General features: G+C 34.3%; 7 protein-coding genes and 4 pseudogenes across 11 annotated transcripts, besides 2 other annotated features; 2 read left to right on the forward strand and 9 right to left on the reverse strand.

Annotated features, from left to right (window-relative positions):
• Positions 1-17,673: part of a mobile genetic element that runs on past both edges of the window.
• Positions 50-589, forward strand: TVAGG3_0659740 (MULE transposase domain-containing protein; the record flags this gene model as incomplete). The annotated part of the gene is made up of 1 exon (XM_051241973.1): positions 50-589. One exon carries the CDS (start codon positions 50-52, stop codon positions 587-589), a length of 540 nt encoding a protein of 179 aa, XP_051088560.1.
• Positions 1,430-1,704, reverse strand: TVAGG3_0659760 (annotated as a pseudogene). The gene has a single exon. A coding segment is annotated over exon 1 (275 nt).
• Positions 1,711-1,888, reverse strand: TVAGG3_0659770 (uncharacterized protein; the record flags this gene model as incomplete). Its single annotated transcript, XM_001297645.2, has 1 exon — positions 1,711-1,888. A coding segment is annotated over one exon (178 nt), but the record flags the coding sequence as incomplete, so codon positions are not given.
• TVAGG3_0659780 (uncharacterized protein) lies at positions 1,919-2,500 on the reverse strand (the record flags this gene model as incomplete). Its single annotated transcript, XM_051241974.1, has 1 exon — positions 1,919-2,500. One exon carries the CDS (start codon positions 2,498-2,500, stop codon positions 1,919-1,921), a length of 582 nt encoding a protein of 193 aa, XP_051088561.1.
• Positions 2,932-4,529: a mobile genetic element.
• TVAGG3_0659800 (uncharacterized protein) lies at positions 5,126-5,494 on the reverse strand (the record flags this gene model as incomplete). The annotated part of the gene is made up of 1 exon (XM_051241975.1): positions 5,126-5,494. A coding segment is annotated over one exon (369 nt), but the record flags the coding sequence as incomplete, so codon positions are not given.
• On the forward strand, positions 5,695-5,859 carry TVAGG3_0659810 (uncharacterized protein; the record flags this gene model as incomplete). Its single annotated transcript, XM_051241976.1, has 1 exon — positions 5,695-5,859. A coding segment is annotated over one exon (165 nt), but the record flags the coding sequence as incomplete, so codon positions are not given.
• TVAGG3_0659820 (organellar and viral DNA polymerase type B) lies at positions 6,825-7,802 on the reverse strand (the record flags this gene model as incomplete). The annotated part of the gene is made up of 1 exon (XM_051241977.1): positions 6,825-7,802. The coding sequence occupies one exon, from the start codon at positions 7,800-7,802 to the stop codon at positions 6,825-6,827; it is 978 nt and encodes a 325-aa protein (XP_051088564.1).
• On the reverse strand, positions 8,750-9,512 carry TVAGG3_0659830 (annotated as a pseudogene). Its single transcript has one exon. A coding segment is annotated over exon 1 (763 nt).
• On the reverse strand, positions 11,534-12,142 carry TVAGG3_0659840 (KilA, N-terminal/APSES-type HTH, DNA-binding family; the record flags this gene model as incomplete). Its single annotated transcript, XM_051241978.1, has 1 exon — positions 11,534-12,142. One exon carries the CDS (start codon positions 12,140-12,142, stop codon positions 11,534-11,536), a length of 609 nt encoding a protein of 202 aa, XP_051088565.1.
• On the reverse strand, positions 14,417-14,903 carry TVAGG3_0659850 (annotated as a pseudogene). The gene has a single exon. A coding segment is annotated over exon 1 (487 nt).
• TVAGG3_0659860 lies at positions 16,374-17,517 on the reverse strand (annotated as a pseudogene). Its single transcript has one exon. A coding segment is annotated over exon 1 (1,144 nt).

The following is a 17,673-nucleotide window of genomic DNA, read 5'->3' on the forward strand; positions in this document are numbered from 1 at the left end:
TTTTAATGGAGATAAAATGAAGCATTTAATACATGACGTAGATGAAGACATGAATGAAAGCAGTGAAAAGCTCAACAGTTCTCTCATTCTTCCTTTCAGTAAGGACTATGAGTTCTGTTCAAATGGTGTTTATTTCTATTGTGGAAAGATGGGTTCAGGTAAGACATTTAACCTCATTCGTCATATACTCATAACAGAGCGTTTAGGAAACGACTCTTACTATGACCAAATCATTATATCAGCAACTTCAGACTCTATGGACTCAACAGCGAAAACATTTATGTCAAAAGTTCAAGCCTCTGTCGTTAAAGTTCCAGACAGTGAACTCATTGAATTTCTTCAACGTTACATTCGACGTAAGAGGAAATATTATGCCATCGTTGAATTTATACAGTCAGGAATGCAAAAGACTTCTGAGGAGATGGAAAGAATTATTGACAAACACCACTTACGTCAATACTCAGGAGTTTACGATATGAAACGACAGTTAGTATACAAGTCTTGGGTATGGTGGCACTGCGTTCCACCTTACCCAATACTTGTGAATTTGACACTTTACAAAACCGTTAACGTATATTTTACAACATGAACGCAAAAACTAACTTAACCTTAAATATTTACAAAGCCGCCAACAATTTCACCTCACTATCGTTCTCACTAACAACTTCACTAATGTTCTCATAAATTTTCCTCAATATCTTCATCATCAGTGTTAACCCTATTGTAGTCATACTTGAAGCCATAAACTTTCTCTAACTTCTTAACGTACAATTTACATAACTTACCTTCGTCATCGTATGGTTTAATGATATAACTATTTCTATCTTTATACACAGTCAATGAAAAGTCAACTGGTCTCGGATGTATTTGAAAGAACATGTTATGCTCAGGAAGGAAGAATAAATGTTTAAATGTATGTTTGTTATATGTTTTGATTTGTATGAGTTGCTTTTGTTCTGTCATTACATCCAAATAAAATAAAAATAATTTTAAAAAATAAAATAAAAAATTAATGATATCACCACCCTCACACGTATGAAAACATAGCACAAAAATAAATTTAGGTGAAGTGGTGAGATCTAACCCGATTTCTAACCCGATTTCTAACCTCATTTCTACCCTGTTGAATTCATTGCTTTATAACTCACTGTCGTCTGCTTTCTCCAACTCTTCTAACTTCTTCTTAAGTTCAGCAATGTTGTCCTCATGAAGTTTAATCTTTCTCAAAATTCCTTCTTTATCTAATGGTTGCTTTATCTTTCTAAACTGAACTCTACCATCCTTCATAGTATGAATGTAAAAACCTTCTGGAATAGTTCCTGATTTAATGTATTCTACCAAAAAACTTTTGTTTCATTGCTTCAGTGACTTTATTTGTCATTTCAATCAAATAAAAATTTTAATATTAAATAAAAATAACGTTATTTTTTCAGTAAGGAAACGCAGGAGTTTTACGATTTATTTGAGGAGTAGGTTCTGGTTTAAATGTTGGAGTCGGTTTAGGAGTTGACTTTTGAACAGGAGTTTGTACTTCCATAGGTTCAGGAGTCATTGAAGGTTTTGCTTGTGAAGGCGTTGGTTTTGGCGAAGGTGTTGGAGTTTGTTTAACTTCAGCTACTTCAGTATTATTTACAACATTTGCTTTATTTCTTTTCAACATCATAACTGCTCCTGCTGTAGCTAGCAAACCTAGTGGGAGACCATATTTTATATAAGGACTTGACCAAATGCTATTTTTGACAGGAGCTGGTGGAACACCTAACCTTGGTGAGACTGCTCTTTGCCATTGTGCAGCTCGTAAGAAATATTCAATAGGTGCTCCATAATCGTTTGGTAAAGTTTGTTTCATAGATGGTGAAGGTTCACGAGAGCTTGATGAAGAACTCATTTATAAGCTTTAAAAATAAACGTTCATCCTTTATTCCTCACCGTCGTCAGTTGCTAAGTTATAGTCGTCAAGTCTTATTATTGGTATGCCTGACTGTCTTACTTGTATTGCAAAGCAACAATCCCTCATAAATCCAATAAGTGGCTTTGGTACGTTTTCAGTTGCTAGTTCAATAGGTCCTTTAACAGACAATTTGTATGTTATTGGAGCAGTAGATGTTTGACCTTGCTGGAAGCAAAAGTCCACTTCAGTTGGAAAACCACATAAGAAATGTGTGTTGTCATAGCTATCCCATTTATATTCCACACTACCATCATCCACCAATGACCTCATAACATCTTCATTAAATCCAATCATATCATTGTTTGTATTGCAAGCGTTCGCAACCATTTCATAAAATACAGGTCCATATGATTTTTCAGGTTCTGCAGGCATATTTCCATAAGCTCCCATGGAAAGCTGAAGATATTTAAACTTAGGGTTCTCAAAATTAACATAATAGTTGTCTTTCTTTCTAAATAGTGCCCAAATACTTTTAACATTAATAGGCGTATAAGCTGCTGTAAATGTTGCACTTGAACTATCTGTATTCTTTGAGAATGAACCGTCCATAGGAATCCAATCCATAACTTTAACAGGAAAACATAAAGCCTCGTTTGTATAATGTTCTACAAGTTCTGTATAAATGTTAGGGTCTAAAGAGAATGACTTTGGATGAATGAAACATTCATTAAAATCCATCTTTGTTCGAAATAGTTGCTGGGTTACAGTTGTAATAGTAACTGTTCCACTAGCTTCTATTGCCTTCGTTATCATAGTGAATGGTTCATTCCATGGAACAAATTTATTTGTCGGTGGATTTGAATCTGAAGCAAATGCAACTTTAAGAGTTGGATTGAAAGCAATGATATCATTTACAGATATAGATGTGCATTGTAATGCGTCGCTACTGAACTTTACTTTAAGCTGAATGTTACTAGCAAATGCAGGAATAAATCTTATAGCTTCTAATGGTAAAAACTTTCTAACAGGAATTCTTAAACTATAGATCCGTATTTTTCCCAAGTGAGCGGGGTATCTCCAATCCCAGCCCTATCGTCCTCCCAGTGTCAGTTTTCAATATAAAATCCAAATTTTTTTTGAAAATAAAAATTTCGAGAAATTTTTCTGATTTTTTTTCTTTGATTTCAATAATTCAAAATAAATTTGGGAGTAAAAAGACACTATTTAATGAAATTCATATGAGTGAATGTGGATAAATACTCTCAAAACATACAATTTATCTATTTTTTCTTTATATTATCAACTAATTAGTGATAATTTTTTTTGAATCAGATTTTTTTTCATTAAAAACATAATATATAACACAACAATGATGCACACATACGTATCTACACATCAAAATATAAAGCTTGTTTTGGTCTGGGCATCCCAACCCAAAATTCTTTAAAAATTGAATAAAATTGAATACTTGGGGCTGGGATGCCCATCCCAAAACCGAATTGAATTTTTTGAATTAAAGAATATATTTATGTATTTATAATATACATGTGATGTCTATAAAAAATACTAAATTCTAAAAAAAATTCAATTTATTCAAAACGTATACTAAGTGATCACTTCATTAGTAGGATCAGCAATCCTACTAAATGGTGAGAACGCCACTAACTAAAAAAGGAGTCCTTGGAGCTCTTGATCTCTTGTCAGTAGAGTTCATAATGAGGCATGGCATCTACTGATTAGAGATCAGAGCAATCCTACCTTACCTTCAGGAGCTACAAAGCTCCTAATCGTTACGAGAGGAGTCTTGGAGCTCCTGAAGCTCATCAGCAGAGGCTATTTACCATTTGGGCCTCTTCTGATGAAAGATGCGAAACACGTCTACGAAACAGGAGCTTCAAAAGCTTCTAATCCTTACTAAAGGGAGCTTTGGAGCTCCTGAGTCTCCATCAACAGAGTCCCAGATGGTAAATGTCCTTTGCTGATGAAAGATGCGAAACACATCTACGAACCAGGAGCTCCAAAGCTCCTAATCCTTACGAAAGGGAGCTTTGGAGCTCCTGAAACTCCTTTTACTATAAAATATGACAGTTTTCTTCTGAGGTTCTCATCAAATCTAAGACTTCAGAAGAAAGCTGTCCTATCAATGTATACTTACACTCTCATGGACTACAAGTGTACAATTTTAAAGCAGAGATTATCCGAGGCCTCTCATCAAATGAGGGACCTCGGATAATCTCTACCTTAAGTAGTCAAATAACTTTTCTCACTATTTAGGAACAAAAGAACAAGAGTTGGAGTACTTTAAGGCAAGATTCTTCCGAAATCTCTCATCGAATGAGAGACTTCGGAAGGACCTTGCCAAATCCTTGAACGCCAATATCCTTGGAACTGAGCTAGAACCAGGGAGAAGTAGCATACTATAGAGCACGATGGTAATCTCGGAAATACTTATATCGCCCCAAGCACAATATTTAAGAAGTCTAACTCATATATACAAGAAGTCAGGCTGAATAGATATTGTGCATATGGTTTGCAGAACTCTCATGATATTTAAAATTCATGTTATCCCAAAAAAGGTGACACTTTGGGTGTATCGTCCATCCCAGGGATGCAAAAATCACATCACCTTGGATCTATACTTAAACGAAGCTTAAAATCAAATGATTTTCCTGCTGTAATTGGACCACTAACAATTTGTCCTGTTCTGCATGTTCCCGAATGACTCCATACATCTTCATGTCGAGTCTTTGAGAAAACATCTACTTTCTTTATTTGTTCGGTAGTTTGTGAGTTTGAAGTTATATATGCTTCTTCTCTTGCGTTGTCTTGAGAATATACGATACGACCATTTGCAAGGATTTGATATCCAGCAACTGCATAGAAAGCGTCATCGAAACCAATCCAAAATCCTGGTGGGTTTGTTTTATTGGAACCTGAACCAATTTCTTTATCTGCAATAAATTGACCTTCCATTTTATACGTAATGAATGTATTGTAAAGGTCCAACATATTTTCACCAGGAGGTGAGAGATTGAATGTTACCCATGTGTTATCTTTAGCAGTTCCAGGTTGTGATGGAATCTTTGCGTCAGAATATTTTCTATTAGTGTCACCAATTTGAACTGCATTGTCTATGATATCGAAATATGAGCGAATCTGATGAATATGCTCTGCTGGAGTAAATTCGTTTAACTGTTCGTTCTGCATGTATTTACTTCGGATAAAAATATCTATTTACTTCATTATTCTCACTCTTCTTCTTGGCATTCGTGGTGGAAGTTGTTTCTTGACATTTTCAATGAACTGTACATTCTCTTTTGTCTCAACTTCTTTCACTGGTGGGTCAGGGTTCTTTGACTCGGTTTGTTTTTCAATGAAATTCACGAACTTTGCAATAAGCTCTTGGTTCGTTATTGAAAGAACATCTGGCTTCTTTTCTTCTTGTTCTATTGACTTTTCAGTTTGAATAGAAGGTTTTATATGGGCTTCGCCCTCGGTGCCATACACCTTAATGTTGTCGCTCTCTGCATTCGCTAATGGAACCTTTCTTTTTCTTACGTATATTTTACCATCTTTACTCTGACTTACATAATAGAAAGGATGTTGTATTCCTCTTGCGTCATTTAATATAATAGACTCTCGCTCTGATTTTGACAAGCTCATTTTACATCGGTTAAAGTTTTAATTTTTTTTTTTATCTGCAGTCAAATGACTCAGACAAGTCATATGGACAAGACCCAAGGGTCATAGATGTTGAAGCATTGAAGAAAGAAATTCGCGAGCAAATTTTATCCGAACTGAAGGAACAAAAACAAGAACAAAAGCCAGAGAGACCAAAGAGAAAACTTAGTGAAAAACAACTTGCTGCATTAGCTGCTGGAAGACAAAAGAACCCACGTTTGCTGGCGAAGAAAGCTAGAGAAGAAGCTGAAGCAAAAGCTAAAGAAGCTGAAGCAAAGAAAGAGTAAATGGTTTATTTTTATCCGAATTAAATGTATAGACAAATACCTTTATCTGTTGCGTTCAGTAGTGAAAACCCTGACGTCAAAATAAAGGGGAACAGAGTAACGTTTAAGTTTCCAACAGACTGGATTGTGAACATAAATGAAGAGAAGTACATTGGCATAACATCTATGTATATAACACGTGCATTTAGGAAAGTTGACTTTATACTTCAAGTCGAGATAGAAAATGACGAACAGTCTTTAAGTGCCCAAAACATTCACATATACAAATACTTTAAAGACGATACAACTTTACAAGAATGTATGATTTCATTTAATGAAATGTTCGAGAAAAAGTTCAACATTGAAGTACAAACTTTACAGCCTTTACGTGAGTTTTTGCACAACTGAAAGAAGAAGGTAGTCAGCCACAACTTATAGACTTTCATTATGAATTTAATGAAAATGAAGATGGAACACATGACTGTCAGTTTGTTATATATTCACCATTCAATGAAGTAGCTAAAGAGAAAGAAAATCCATTACGTATAAGATTTCAAATCTCTGAACCAAGTGATGATTTCAAGAATGTTTTCAATTATGATGCAATGCTTCCGAGGAAAAATGAATTTTCAAAGATTGTAACACCTGGCATTTGGGATAGAAAGCAAGCTATATTATATTCAAACTTAAGTAAGGGAGTTGAAAATGAGTTCATTGGTCATACAAGAACTTCACCACTTCCTAACCCTAAATACTATAAATTAACTGGCTTCAATCGTGAGTTTTGGATAGACATGTTCTCCACTCATGACCATAACTGCCCAGTGTTCTTACCTCCAGACCATAAGGACTGTCTCTACATTGAAGCACAACTCTTAAACTCTACCATCGCAGTATTGTAAAATCTACGCTAGCTTTATTTTTATCACGAATGACCTCATTTCTGACAAAAATAAATGACCTCATTCATGACCTCATTCATGACCTCAGAACTTCAACTTACGAATAAAGCTTGTTTTAGTCGTTATTGAGAAGTTAAACTTTTCAGCAAAGCAAGGACTAGAAGACTTACATAAGTCAAATCCAATCTCTTGACCGTCATAAAGTGCTTTATATAACTTCATAACACTGAACTCAGAGTCTTTGTCAAATTTTCCTTGCGGAACCATTAAACCTTTATCTTCATCATAGAAACACTGAACAGAGTCAGGAAACATTTCATTAGCGGTTAAAGCAATAACATCTTGCTTCACGCCTTTCATTCTGCAGTGAAATGCAACTTCATTTAAATCGTTAGTGAGTAAGTCTATGTAGGTCTTCTTTCCACAAAATATTGACTTGTATGCTAAACTTTGTTTTCCGGGTGTGATTTCTGCAAAGTCGCTATGAAATTGACCAAGGTTTTTACCAATGAGAACTCTTCCATAACGTTTCTCAAACTCTTCAGCTAAACGAGGGATATCTTCATTGTAGAGATGCATACTGTCCGTATCGCTATAAAAGATGTCCATTCCTAAGTCCTCAGCAGTACAGAATACTTCACACATTATTCTCTTCGACATTGATAGAATATTTACACCAAGTGGACAGAAGTTAAAGTGTCTGCAAATGCTTTTCGTTAGCTTGAAAATAGTTTTATCTGAACCATCCAAACCTTCGAACTTCACTATATGGTTGTAGTTTCTGATGGCATATCTTATAGCATCTTTGTCATCTACTATGGTTATTTTTGACTCAATAGGAGATAGAATAGTTTTGCCATAAATACTGTTCAGAATGAGCTTTATATTTTCTTGCAAAGGATTTCCTTCTTTCTTATACTTTAACCTTAACTCAAACAACTTCTTTACTTCATCTCTTATTCTAATATCTCTGTTTCCATCGTAATAGTATCCTTGCAACACTTCACATTTGACACCTTGATATTTTATGAGGTCTTGTAATGTTATATGGTCAACATACATTAAACAGCAAGTGTTTGAACTTCTGGGAACGTTAAGTTCTGGATTTAGTTCAGGGTCACAAACTATTAAAGGAAAGTGTCTATGTATTCCAATCTCTGTTATCTTAATGAGAACAAAGAAGCCGGACATAAACTTTTCACCAATGGGTTCCTTTTGGTCGTCATCGAATAAATGTCTCATGAGATACTCTGTGCTTAACATTTCTTTCTTCATAACCTTTGGAATACCTTCTAAAGTATAAAGTCTTGCTATAGCTGATGGATATAATGAAACAGCGTCAAAGTCAGCAATGAGTTTCTTTTCGCTCTTTTGTTTCATGTTATCTGACAACATACATCTTCCACCTTGAATGCATCTCGAAATAAATTCTCTTGGTTTATTTGAGAGGTCATATAAATTTCCATTCGGGAAGTACACTCTGTTCTCAAATAATTTGTTAGCAATTGAACAAATACTAACGTAGTCATAAACGTTTAAATCAAATTCTTTCAATAAGTCATTGCGGAACTTTACAAAACCTTCTCTTAAAATTCTTACATCTTGTTTGCAATAAAATGTGCTATATTTTTCTAAGTCGAAGTGGTTTTCATCTATTCTGCAACCTTTGATGGAATCTATGTTTTTCATAAATGTATCTGCATCCTGGATAAACTTACATGCTTCAGAAATGACACCAGTTCTGTTGTCATTTGCTAACAAAACACTGCTGTAGTAGTTGTATGGAAATACTTCTTTCGGTCCTGTTTGTAAGTTAAACATAGCAGGAAATAGTTTAAGCTTCTTATTTATAACACTGTAAGAGTCTTTTATAATAATTGCCCTTCCTTTATATAAGCCAGTTATTTGCATTGTTCGTGAACCTTTAATGATGGGAGTTCCTTTCACTTCTGTCATGTGTCTTAAGATGAAGTTTATATCATAACTGAGGTTATGGAAATATATTAAACTCTTGTCAGGAAGTCGTTCCAAAAATTCTGTTGCACAGTTCTGACCCCAAATGCTTTCACTCACTGAACCATCTTCACTGTCATAACATATGTTAAAGGCTTTATGAAAGCCGTCGGTACTACACTCAAAGTCAGCAAAGAAAACGTGCTCAGGAATGAACTTACATTTATTTATTTACTTCTTTTGACTCGGCTTTCTTCTTCAGTTGTACACAATACTTTGGAGCATATGTCAAATCTTTAAATGGTGCAAGGTTCTGTTTATATAAGTCAGTCGTATATGTGAAAAGTTCTCCATAAGAAATAGGTTCGAAATATTTGCACTCCCACAATGTTTTCATAACATCCCATAGCGGTGTGTTCTATCATAACGAACTACATATTTGTTCTCTCTCTTTGTATAATTTCATCTGTTTCTCAATGTTCATTCCACCACACTCCTTCAAGATTTCTATATATTTGCGAATGAAATATGTTGTCATTGGTAATCTTTCATTTAGCATGTAGTGGTCTTCAACAAGAAGTAGTCAATAGTTCGAACAGTTTCACATTCTTTTGGTATGTATCTCTTTATTTCATTATGTCTTGAGTCATTGAAGTAACCAATGGTAACATTAAATGCTATACCTGTTGCGTCAGAAATTTCTTGTACTTTACTTTGAGGAAAGTCTCTAACACGAATGACTTCTCTCATGTGGTCAATAGTTTCTTCATTTACTCCAGCCTGAATGCAAGCATAAACGAAACAATTGTCTTCTGTCATAAGTGTTGCAGTTCTTTTGTTCAGTTCATTGAAGATTTGGTAGCGTTCAAGATTTATAGGTAATGTGCAAAGATACTTCCAGAACTGACCGCTTCTCTTCTTATAAAACTTCTTTTCACCATTATCTTTCCAAAAGCTTTCTATAAGTGCTGGGTTTCCTGTTTGCTTAAGAGCTTCCAAAATGGCTTTCTGGTCATTTGTCAGTGTGCTTTCATCTCTATATGGTCTCTTTTTTGGTTTGCCTTTCTTTACATCTGACATCGTTAAGCCTTCATATTCTGTTAAATCATACATCTTTATTTCAGTAAGATTCTTTATGTTTGTCAAGAAGAAGTCATAGTGCATTTCAACAATACCTGCAGCATTTGCTTCTATCTCTGATATAAAGTTCTCCTTCAAGAGCTGATGTAGTAATGTTCCAATATTATTGAGGTTTAACGTAGAACATTCATACTTTCCACCAAGTTTATAACATACCATCCATCTTGTTGGAGTTTATTTTAATCTTCTCTAAGAGTCTCATGAAAACCTTACCGAAATGTTTGTGTAAGTAGTCTCTGTTTGGTTCATCTAAAGCTTCGATGTTAAAGTCAATGAGTCTATTGCCTGACTTCACATTTCTCTTCCTATTCTCTTCATCTTTCTTTAACCATCTCTCACCTTCTTTTGGTTTGTCGTCAATGGAACGAATGACATCGTTAGCTTTGCGAACTTGTTCTATAGCACTTTTAAACATCTCTCTTCTCTGTTGTTTCAGTGTGTCGTCTCTTCTTCTTGTTTCACCAACGTTTGCATTTGTTATGTCAAACATTTCTCTTCTTACTTCATGAGGTACTGAACGTCTATGATATAAGTCAATAGCAACGTCATTTAAAGGAAATCTTGCATGGACTTCGTCCTCGCCGCGTTGCGGCTTTATGAACTCATGAATTCTATCATAACTTATTGCACCATTATAGTCATTGAGGATGTCAGCGAGTGCTTTTTTGTTTGTTCGCGTAATGTTTTGCAACATCTATGTTAGCTTCTGTAAGAAGTTGTTTTATTTCCGAGTGTTCTAACTTAGACAACTTCCGATACATCTTTAGTAGGAAATAAAAAAATATTTTTGAAAAAATTAGATTAGATTTTTTAAGTTATTTTTCAAAATAATTTAATATTTTTATTTTAATGAAACACATGCAAGATTGCAAGTTCTTTTCATACAATGCTCTCGCTACTGCCATCAAGAATGAGTTCAATAATGCTTCAAATGTTAATGTTATCTTTAACAAGAAGTTTGTGAAAGAATCTAAGTTTGGTCAGTATGTCAGACCATTAGCTATCGTCATTGACCGCAAACGTTATACTTCACAAGAGTTAGCAGTAGTTTTGAAACAAAAGAGTTTCTTCGTGAATGTCAAAGATACTCATTATACTGTTCATAAAGAACTCTAACATTGACTTCTTCAGTATTGCTAAATCTTTCCGAACAGAAAGAATATAAGAAGGGTGAAACAAATGTGAAATATTATCCTTCATCTCTGAAGACAATAACGAACAAAGATGTTATACAGAAATTCTTACCAAAGGTTGAAGAAGCTTCTATTGACATTGACGAAGGAAGTGAAATGGTTGAAGAAATAGACCCTGAAGCTATTTAACCAAAAATATATTTTTGAATAACTGATGGTGTCACCACGTCACCACGTCACCATGTCACCAGGTTAATTAACTTCTTTTAAAAATGATGACAACATGACATTTTGACAACACAGCAGGATTAATGCAAAAATGAATGTTATCGTTAATGTTATCGTTAATGTTATCGTTTATGTTATCGTTAATGTTATCGTTAATGTTATCAGTGTCGAACATAATTGACGTAGGATTCATGACTTCTTCGTAAATGAGTGTAAATATAGCACAAAAATATATTTTAGGTGAAGAGGTGAGATCTCAACCGTTTTTTCACCTCTTTTTTCACCTCATTCTCTTTTCGTTAATGTTGTCGTGACTTCTTCGTTAATGTTGCCGTGACTTCATTCTTCCTCTTTGAAGTTATCGAAATATTCTGTTATTTTTTCCTTCAGTAATGTTAAGTCTTCTTTGAATGTAAGTATTGTGCAACCTTTGATGTCATAGTGTGTTTGAGGAAGAGTATTTTTGACAATTTCCTTTATTTGCTCATTCGGTGTCATTGAAATCGGTAAGTTTTCACGATAGAACCAGTTTCTGTCAGATTTATATATTTTAGCTAAGTCATAAAAGCTCTTGTTGTTTCTTCTGACTAAATGCAACATAACCATATCTTTATCTTCTTCTTTCTCCAATTCTTCAGTATATATCATATACCTATAACTCTTTTCCTTTCCTTTTGGTACTGAACGCGGTATTCTTTTCTGTATGCTTTTGTCTTTGGATTCAATGACTTCATCTTTTGCTTGAAGTTTCTTTTCCATCTCTCCGCGTTCTGCTTTATATAGTTCATCTAACATCATGAAAATATAACAAGCATAACGAGGTGAAGCCCACATTGCTACAGCGTTTACTAAAAGTCTATGAACATAATAACCTTTCAAACCAGGAGCCAAATTCTTGCGATTTTCGTACGGAATCTCTTCTCTCGGTTTTCCGAGGGAAGCAATCATATGAGGAAATTCTTCTAAAAGTTCTTTTGTCTGTTGGTTTTCAAACCAATGATATGCTTGCTTTGTAGAACGAAGAGCATTCATTATACTTTGCATTTGGTACATGTCATCTTTGACTGAACGAATGAGACGTAACTGTTTGTTATACTGTATGTATTCGTATTCTTCATTTATGGCTTCATGAACGATAGCAGTTGTTGTGTTCTCTGATGTTGACATTACTGTCTTTACATACAAGATAAAAAAATAAATAAAAATAAAACTAACTTTATTTTCTGACTTTCACAAAAGACCAAAAATAAACGCTTTACATGTATTTTTCAGCAACTTCGTCAAATAATTTTATAGCTTTATCTATCTCATCTACTTCAAACGTTTCTTTACCTTTCGTGGGAGCACCATACATTTTCTCAAAAACTTCAAGCAGTTCTGTTTCAGCAGCTCTCATATCATTAACGAACACAACCTTGACTCTATTGACTGTACTGTCATATCTTTGAGTTATATTATATGTCCTTCCTATCTTATATCTTTTTGTGTTGAAGTCCTTCGGTTTCTGAACGATGTAAAGTAAGCCTTCACTGCAACGTTCCGTATCGAATGAACCATAATTATGAAGTTATATCCAACAACTGGGTCTAACCATAACAAAACTATTGGTATAAGACTTTTGTCTATAAGATATGCTCTTGTTCCATGAAATGCTACTGATATCATAAGCTCAGGATTTCTTGTCAAAATTTTCTGAGTTGAAGCATTTCTAACCCAGTCGTTTGTTTTCTTTCCAGATGGTGTTATAATGTCTGACAAAGAATATTTGTTGTATTTCTTTGAGTATCTTACGTTTAAATCACCTATTCTAACCACTTTGGTGTCATTGTCTATCTTTCTAACTGTTTCAAACTCAATGTTTGTCATTACTGTCTTTACATACAAGATAAAAAAATAAATAAAAATAAACTACTTTATTTTATCTTTTATGAAAATTCATGAAATTTGGTCATTTTTCAGCAAAATAATGTTTAGGTGAAGAGGTGAGATCTCACCGTTTTCTCACCTGTTTTCTCACCTGTTTTTTTCACAAGCGTTTTACATGAATTGTACGATGTATATTTGAAATCCTAAACAGTTTCGTAGCTTCAATTTCTTCTTTTAGTACATCGAATGTTTTAACGATACCGAAAGTTTCTTTATACTTCTTCTTGACGTCAGACAGAAGGAAATCTTCTGCTGTTGATAGTTTTTATTAAGAAATGTCAACATATCCATTTTATCTTCTGCTGGCTTTTCTGCTTCTTTCTTTAAGTCTGCATAGTCGTTTCGCATTCTTTCTATCTCTTTGACTGATGAGTAGTTATATTTTCTTATTGCTGCTTTACATTTTGAACATTGCGGCATCGTTTTTTGCGTTATACATTGAAATAAAACCAGCTAGAACAACTAAGGCGTCAATTGGTTTCTCTTCACTCAAATAGCGGGTCTTATTTGTTCATTCCATACTTTACCTCTTCTATCTTTATCTCTTATCTGCCATACACATTTTGCAACTAATGAAACAAAGTTATCGTATGTCTTAAATTCTTCGGATTTGTAAAGGTCAGAAATATTTTTATAAACCATGTCGCAATCTTTGTCCATAACTTTATGGTTGCAATGATATCCTAGAAACTCATAGTTTACCTTTCGTATGAACTTCTTTATTTCTACTGAGTCAGTTGCTTTGACTTCAATTTCGTCAAATTCGGGAATGGTTAGTTTTTGTTGCTGAATTTCAGGTAGTTTAGGTAAATGGTCGATGAGGTCCTGCATGTCATAAAGATATTCTTCATTTTCTTCATCCTGTGCGGTACAGTCTAAATTACTTGTTAACAGTTCTTGCTTTATCTTCTGGATTTTTGTTTCGAAAGTATATGAAGAAGGAATGAAGTTTTCATTTCTACTAACATTGACGTAGGATTCATAACTAACGAGTTTGGTGCTGTTGCGGACAGAGTCCTGCCGTTCGCGGCTTGAATTGCTGTTGTGCCGATTGTTGAAATCATATCTTTACATACAAAATAAAAAAATAAATAAAAATAAAACTAACTTTATTTTTCTATCTTAAGGAAATTCATGAAAATTCATGAGGGTGAAAAAAGAGGTGAAAAAACGGGTGAGATCTCACCTCTTCACCTCAACATTATTTTTGGTGTAAATTTATGTTAAAATAAATGGTACCATTAATGATATCATGACTGTTCTCGTTCATGTCTGATTTACATCTAATGAAAAAGTTTAGAAGAATTTTCTTATTCTTTCTGGCTTATTTTTGTCTTTCCAGTACTCCCGCTCTAATGGTCCCAGATGTGTTGGCTTTGACTCTCTCAAGTTCTTAGATGGTATAACATCTTCAACGCCTCCTTCATATCTTACTTTATAAGTGTCATCGTTTATGTTATAGCCAAGTATTTCAATAACCACTCCTCGCTTTGCTTCGTCAATGGTTTCAGCAAGTTTGCCATTACTTACTTTCGACTAATTTATGACGAGGATAAAACGCAATAGAGTCGTCAGCAGCTTTTATAAGATATCCATTACCTTGCGTAGAGTCTACGATATAATAATTTCGACTTAACCTTAAACGTTTCTTTGTCAACGGTTTGTCGTCAAGAACTACACGAACTTTTGTACCAGGAATGAGGGTAAATTGTGTTGAATTTCTGATATTTTGTGTTTGGCTTCGTTTCTTTTGTATATACTTTTCTTCTTGTTGTTGTGTCATTGAATTTGGTGTATGTCCTGTTGTAGAATTGTTGAGGAATTATATACTTCGAGAAAATGTTTCATTGTTTCTTCGGTAAAGTCTCGCTCTTGATTTAAATCTCTGAGCGTTCTTATGAAGCGGTTATGATACCTAGTATTATGGTTATGGTCTTCAGTAGTGTAGTGAGTTATGTTATGCTTAATGAGAAATTCTGTGATTTCGTTGCTGAGGTATGCACTGTCTTGGTCTGATGTTAAAGTACTTGGGTATGTTCTGCTACAAACTTTTGTAAAACTCTTAACACTTCACGAGTTCCTTTATTTCTCATTATATACGCAAAAGCTTTGCGAGTGTTAACATTTATGAAGATGAGGAATGGTTTATGTCCTCCTTTTCTGCTTTGAATGAGAGTGTCAAATTGGTATGCGTCGGGAGTGTTGGAGTAAATTGGTAAAAAGTAGTCGTAAGGGTTTATTTTTGTTTGATGTACAACATTTTTGTCAAAAACTTTTTACTTCAGCTCTGTTAGTAAATCCCCAACTCTTTGCAGCTTCATTGAACTTCTTAAATGACCTCCATGGATGTTGTTCGAATACTTCTTTCAAGCTCATTTATGTAAAGTTAAAGATTTTATTCAAGGCTCAAGCGTGTTCAATGAACGCGGTACCATGCGAATATAGTCACAAATGGTGGCATATAATCTGCACCCGAGCCTGTTGGATTTGTTGTGAAAGTGTGTGAATGATTTCCTGTGGTTCCACAGAAAATACCTGCGCTTGAATCTACTGGGTCACTTGAAATATCATATCTATGCATTCCCTGTCTATCCGAACCTGCTGCAAGATTTGTATAACCTCTTTTTGTTATTGAATGTGAATGACTACCTGTTGTGTTTGTAGTTCCTGTATGAGTGTGCGGTGGAAGTTTGCTTCTTTAATTTTCTTCGAACCTCCTGTTTGCTTTGAAGAGTTAGCACAGTATAAGAATTTATCTACAATCTGCTTCCACGTACCAAAACCCAGAACTGTTGCTGGATTTGTTGAGTTCATTGACGTATAAATAGAACCAACAGGATATAATGTTTGAAGAATCTGAGCCTTCATTGTTTGAAGTTCATGTTTAACGTTTATAACTTTATTGCCATCTTCAATATTTATATTGTTTGTTATTAAACCATTAGGAAAAGTAGGAGGATAAATTCTTTGTTCTTGTACAGTTGCACCGTTTCTTCCTGTTTTTGTTACTATTTCGATGCATGCTTTAATTTCTTTAATCTTGATTGTTTGAAATTCTTCATGTGTATGGTTCTTGTCGGCTTTTCCATTAAGCGCAGCATTTACTTCCGACTTCTTTGCATAATTTTCATCTACATAAGTTTTGTCGGCTTTCTTATCTAACATTGCTGGTAGTTCATATGCTTCAAAGTTTCTGGCATGATCTTCATATTCCTGCAACTGTTATCTAAATTGTTTAGTGTATCTTTTACGCTTGTACTTGGATTCTCTAAAGGTGCACTTGAACCAAGGGTATAGTTCAATATTATGTCGTCTGCTCTAACAGTAGTGAAGGATTCGTGTATGGTTCTTGTCAGCTTTACTGTCTAATGTAGCTTGAAGTTCATTTATATCGGAGATGTTGTGTTTATGAGATTTCAAAACTTTGTTCATTGCTTCGAGTTCAACTTTGTCAGCTTTACTTTTAATAGCATCTTCAAAGTTATTTTTGACTTAACTCTCAAAGTAAATCTTGGTTCAACTAATACACCGTTAACATTGAAAGTAGAGGCATAAATTTCACCGTATAACCAAATGCTTCTGGTGCTTTAGCTACATCATACTGTACAGTACAGCTTATGTCATAACCTTTAGCACGAATGTATTTATATCTTCTTTCATTAACATTTTTTGTCTTCGCTTCATCACTTCGTGTTAAATATCCATGGTAGTCCGTTATAATCTGTTCGTCTGAAGTTATATAATGAACGTGGTTCTTGACTTTATCACTCAGAGCTAAAAGCTCATTTTTGTCTGCTTTTTCGGCTAATTTCTCATTAACATCATTCACTTCTAATTCAACTCTTCCGCCAGAACTCTTATTATCATTAATCTTTTTCATTAATTCGGTAATTACGTCATAAAGACTATATTCTGTTTTCGGTTTTGTAAATAATGAGTCAAAATTTCTTTTCATCATTACATCGCTGACATTAATGATATCACCAATTCCTTTTTCATTTATTCTCTTCATTAATTCTGCAATAATGACGAATATATAATCTGTTAATTTATTCTCTTCATCGAGGGTTATAGAATGTTTTGAAATTGAATCATTAACTCCTCTAAATAAATCAATAACTTCAGGATACACGTTTTTAATGTCTCGAATAACCCGACCAGTATCCTGTTGTTCATGTTCTTCGTTCCCGTCGTTGTGGTTTTATATCTCTAACCATCATCAACGCAGCCATAACCGGAGGGTTTGTTGCTATCTGTTCGAAAATCCGTCCGTTATGTACGGTATATCTAAATAATTTCTTTGTGTTTGTTAAAACATTTGAAACAAGTCTTTTAAAACCATCTACAAAATTTCCTGTTTCACCTAATGTTCTTGCAGCATTTACAAGCTCACCCATTCCCGCTTTTGACCCCAAAAACGTCCATATTGCATTTATTTCACTCTGTATAGTTGTCCATTCAGCGAAACTAACACCCGCATTCGCTAAGCTGAAAATGAAATTCAGTGGATCGAACTTAATTCCACCTTCTTTTTCAATTTCAACGAACTCACT

The sequence above is a fragment of the Trichomonas vaginalis genome, chromosome III, assembly GCF_026262505.1.
Source record: "Trichomonas vaginalis G3 chromosome III, whole genome shotgun sequence".
Classification (NCBI taxonomy): domain Eukaryota; phylum Parabasalia; order Trichomonadida; family Trichomonadidae; genus Trichomonas; species Trichomonas vaginalis.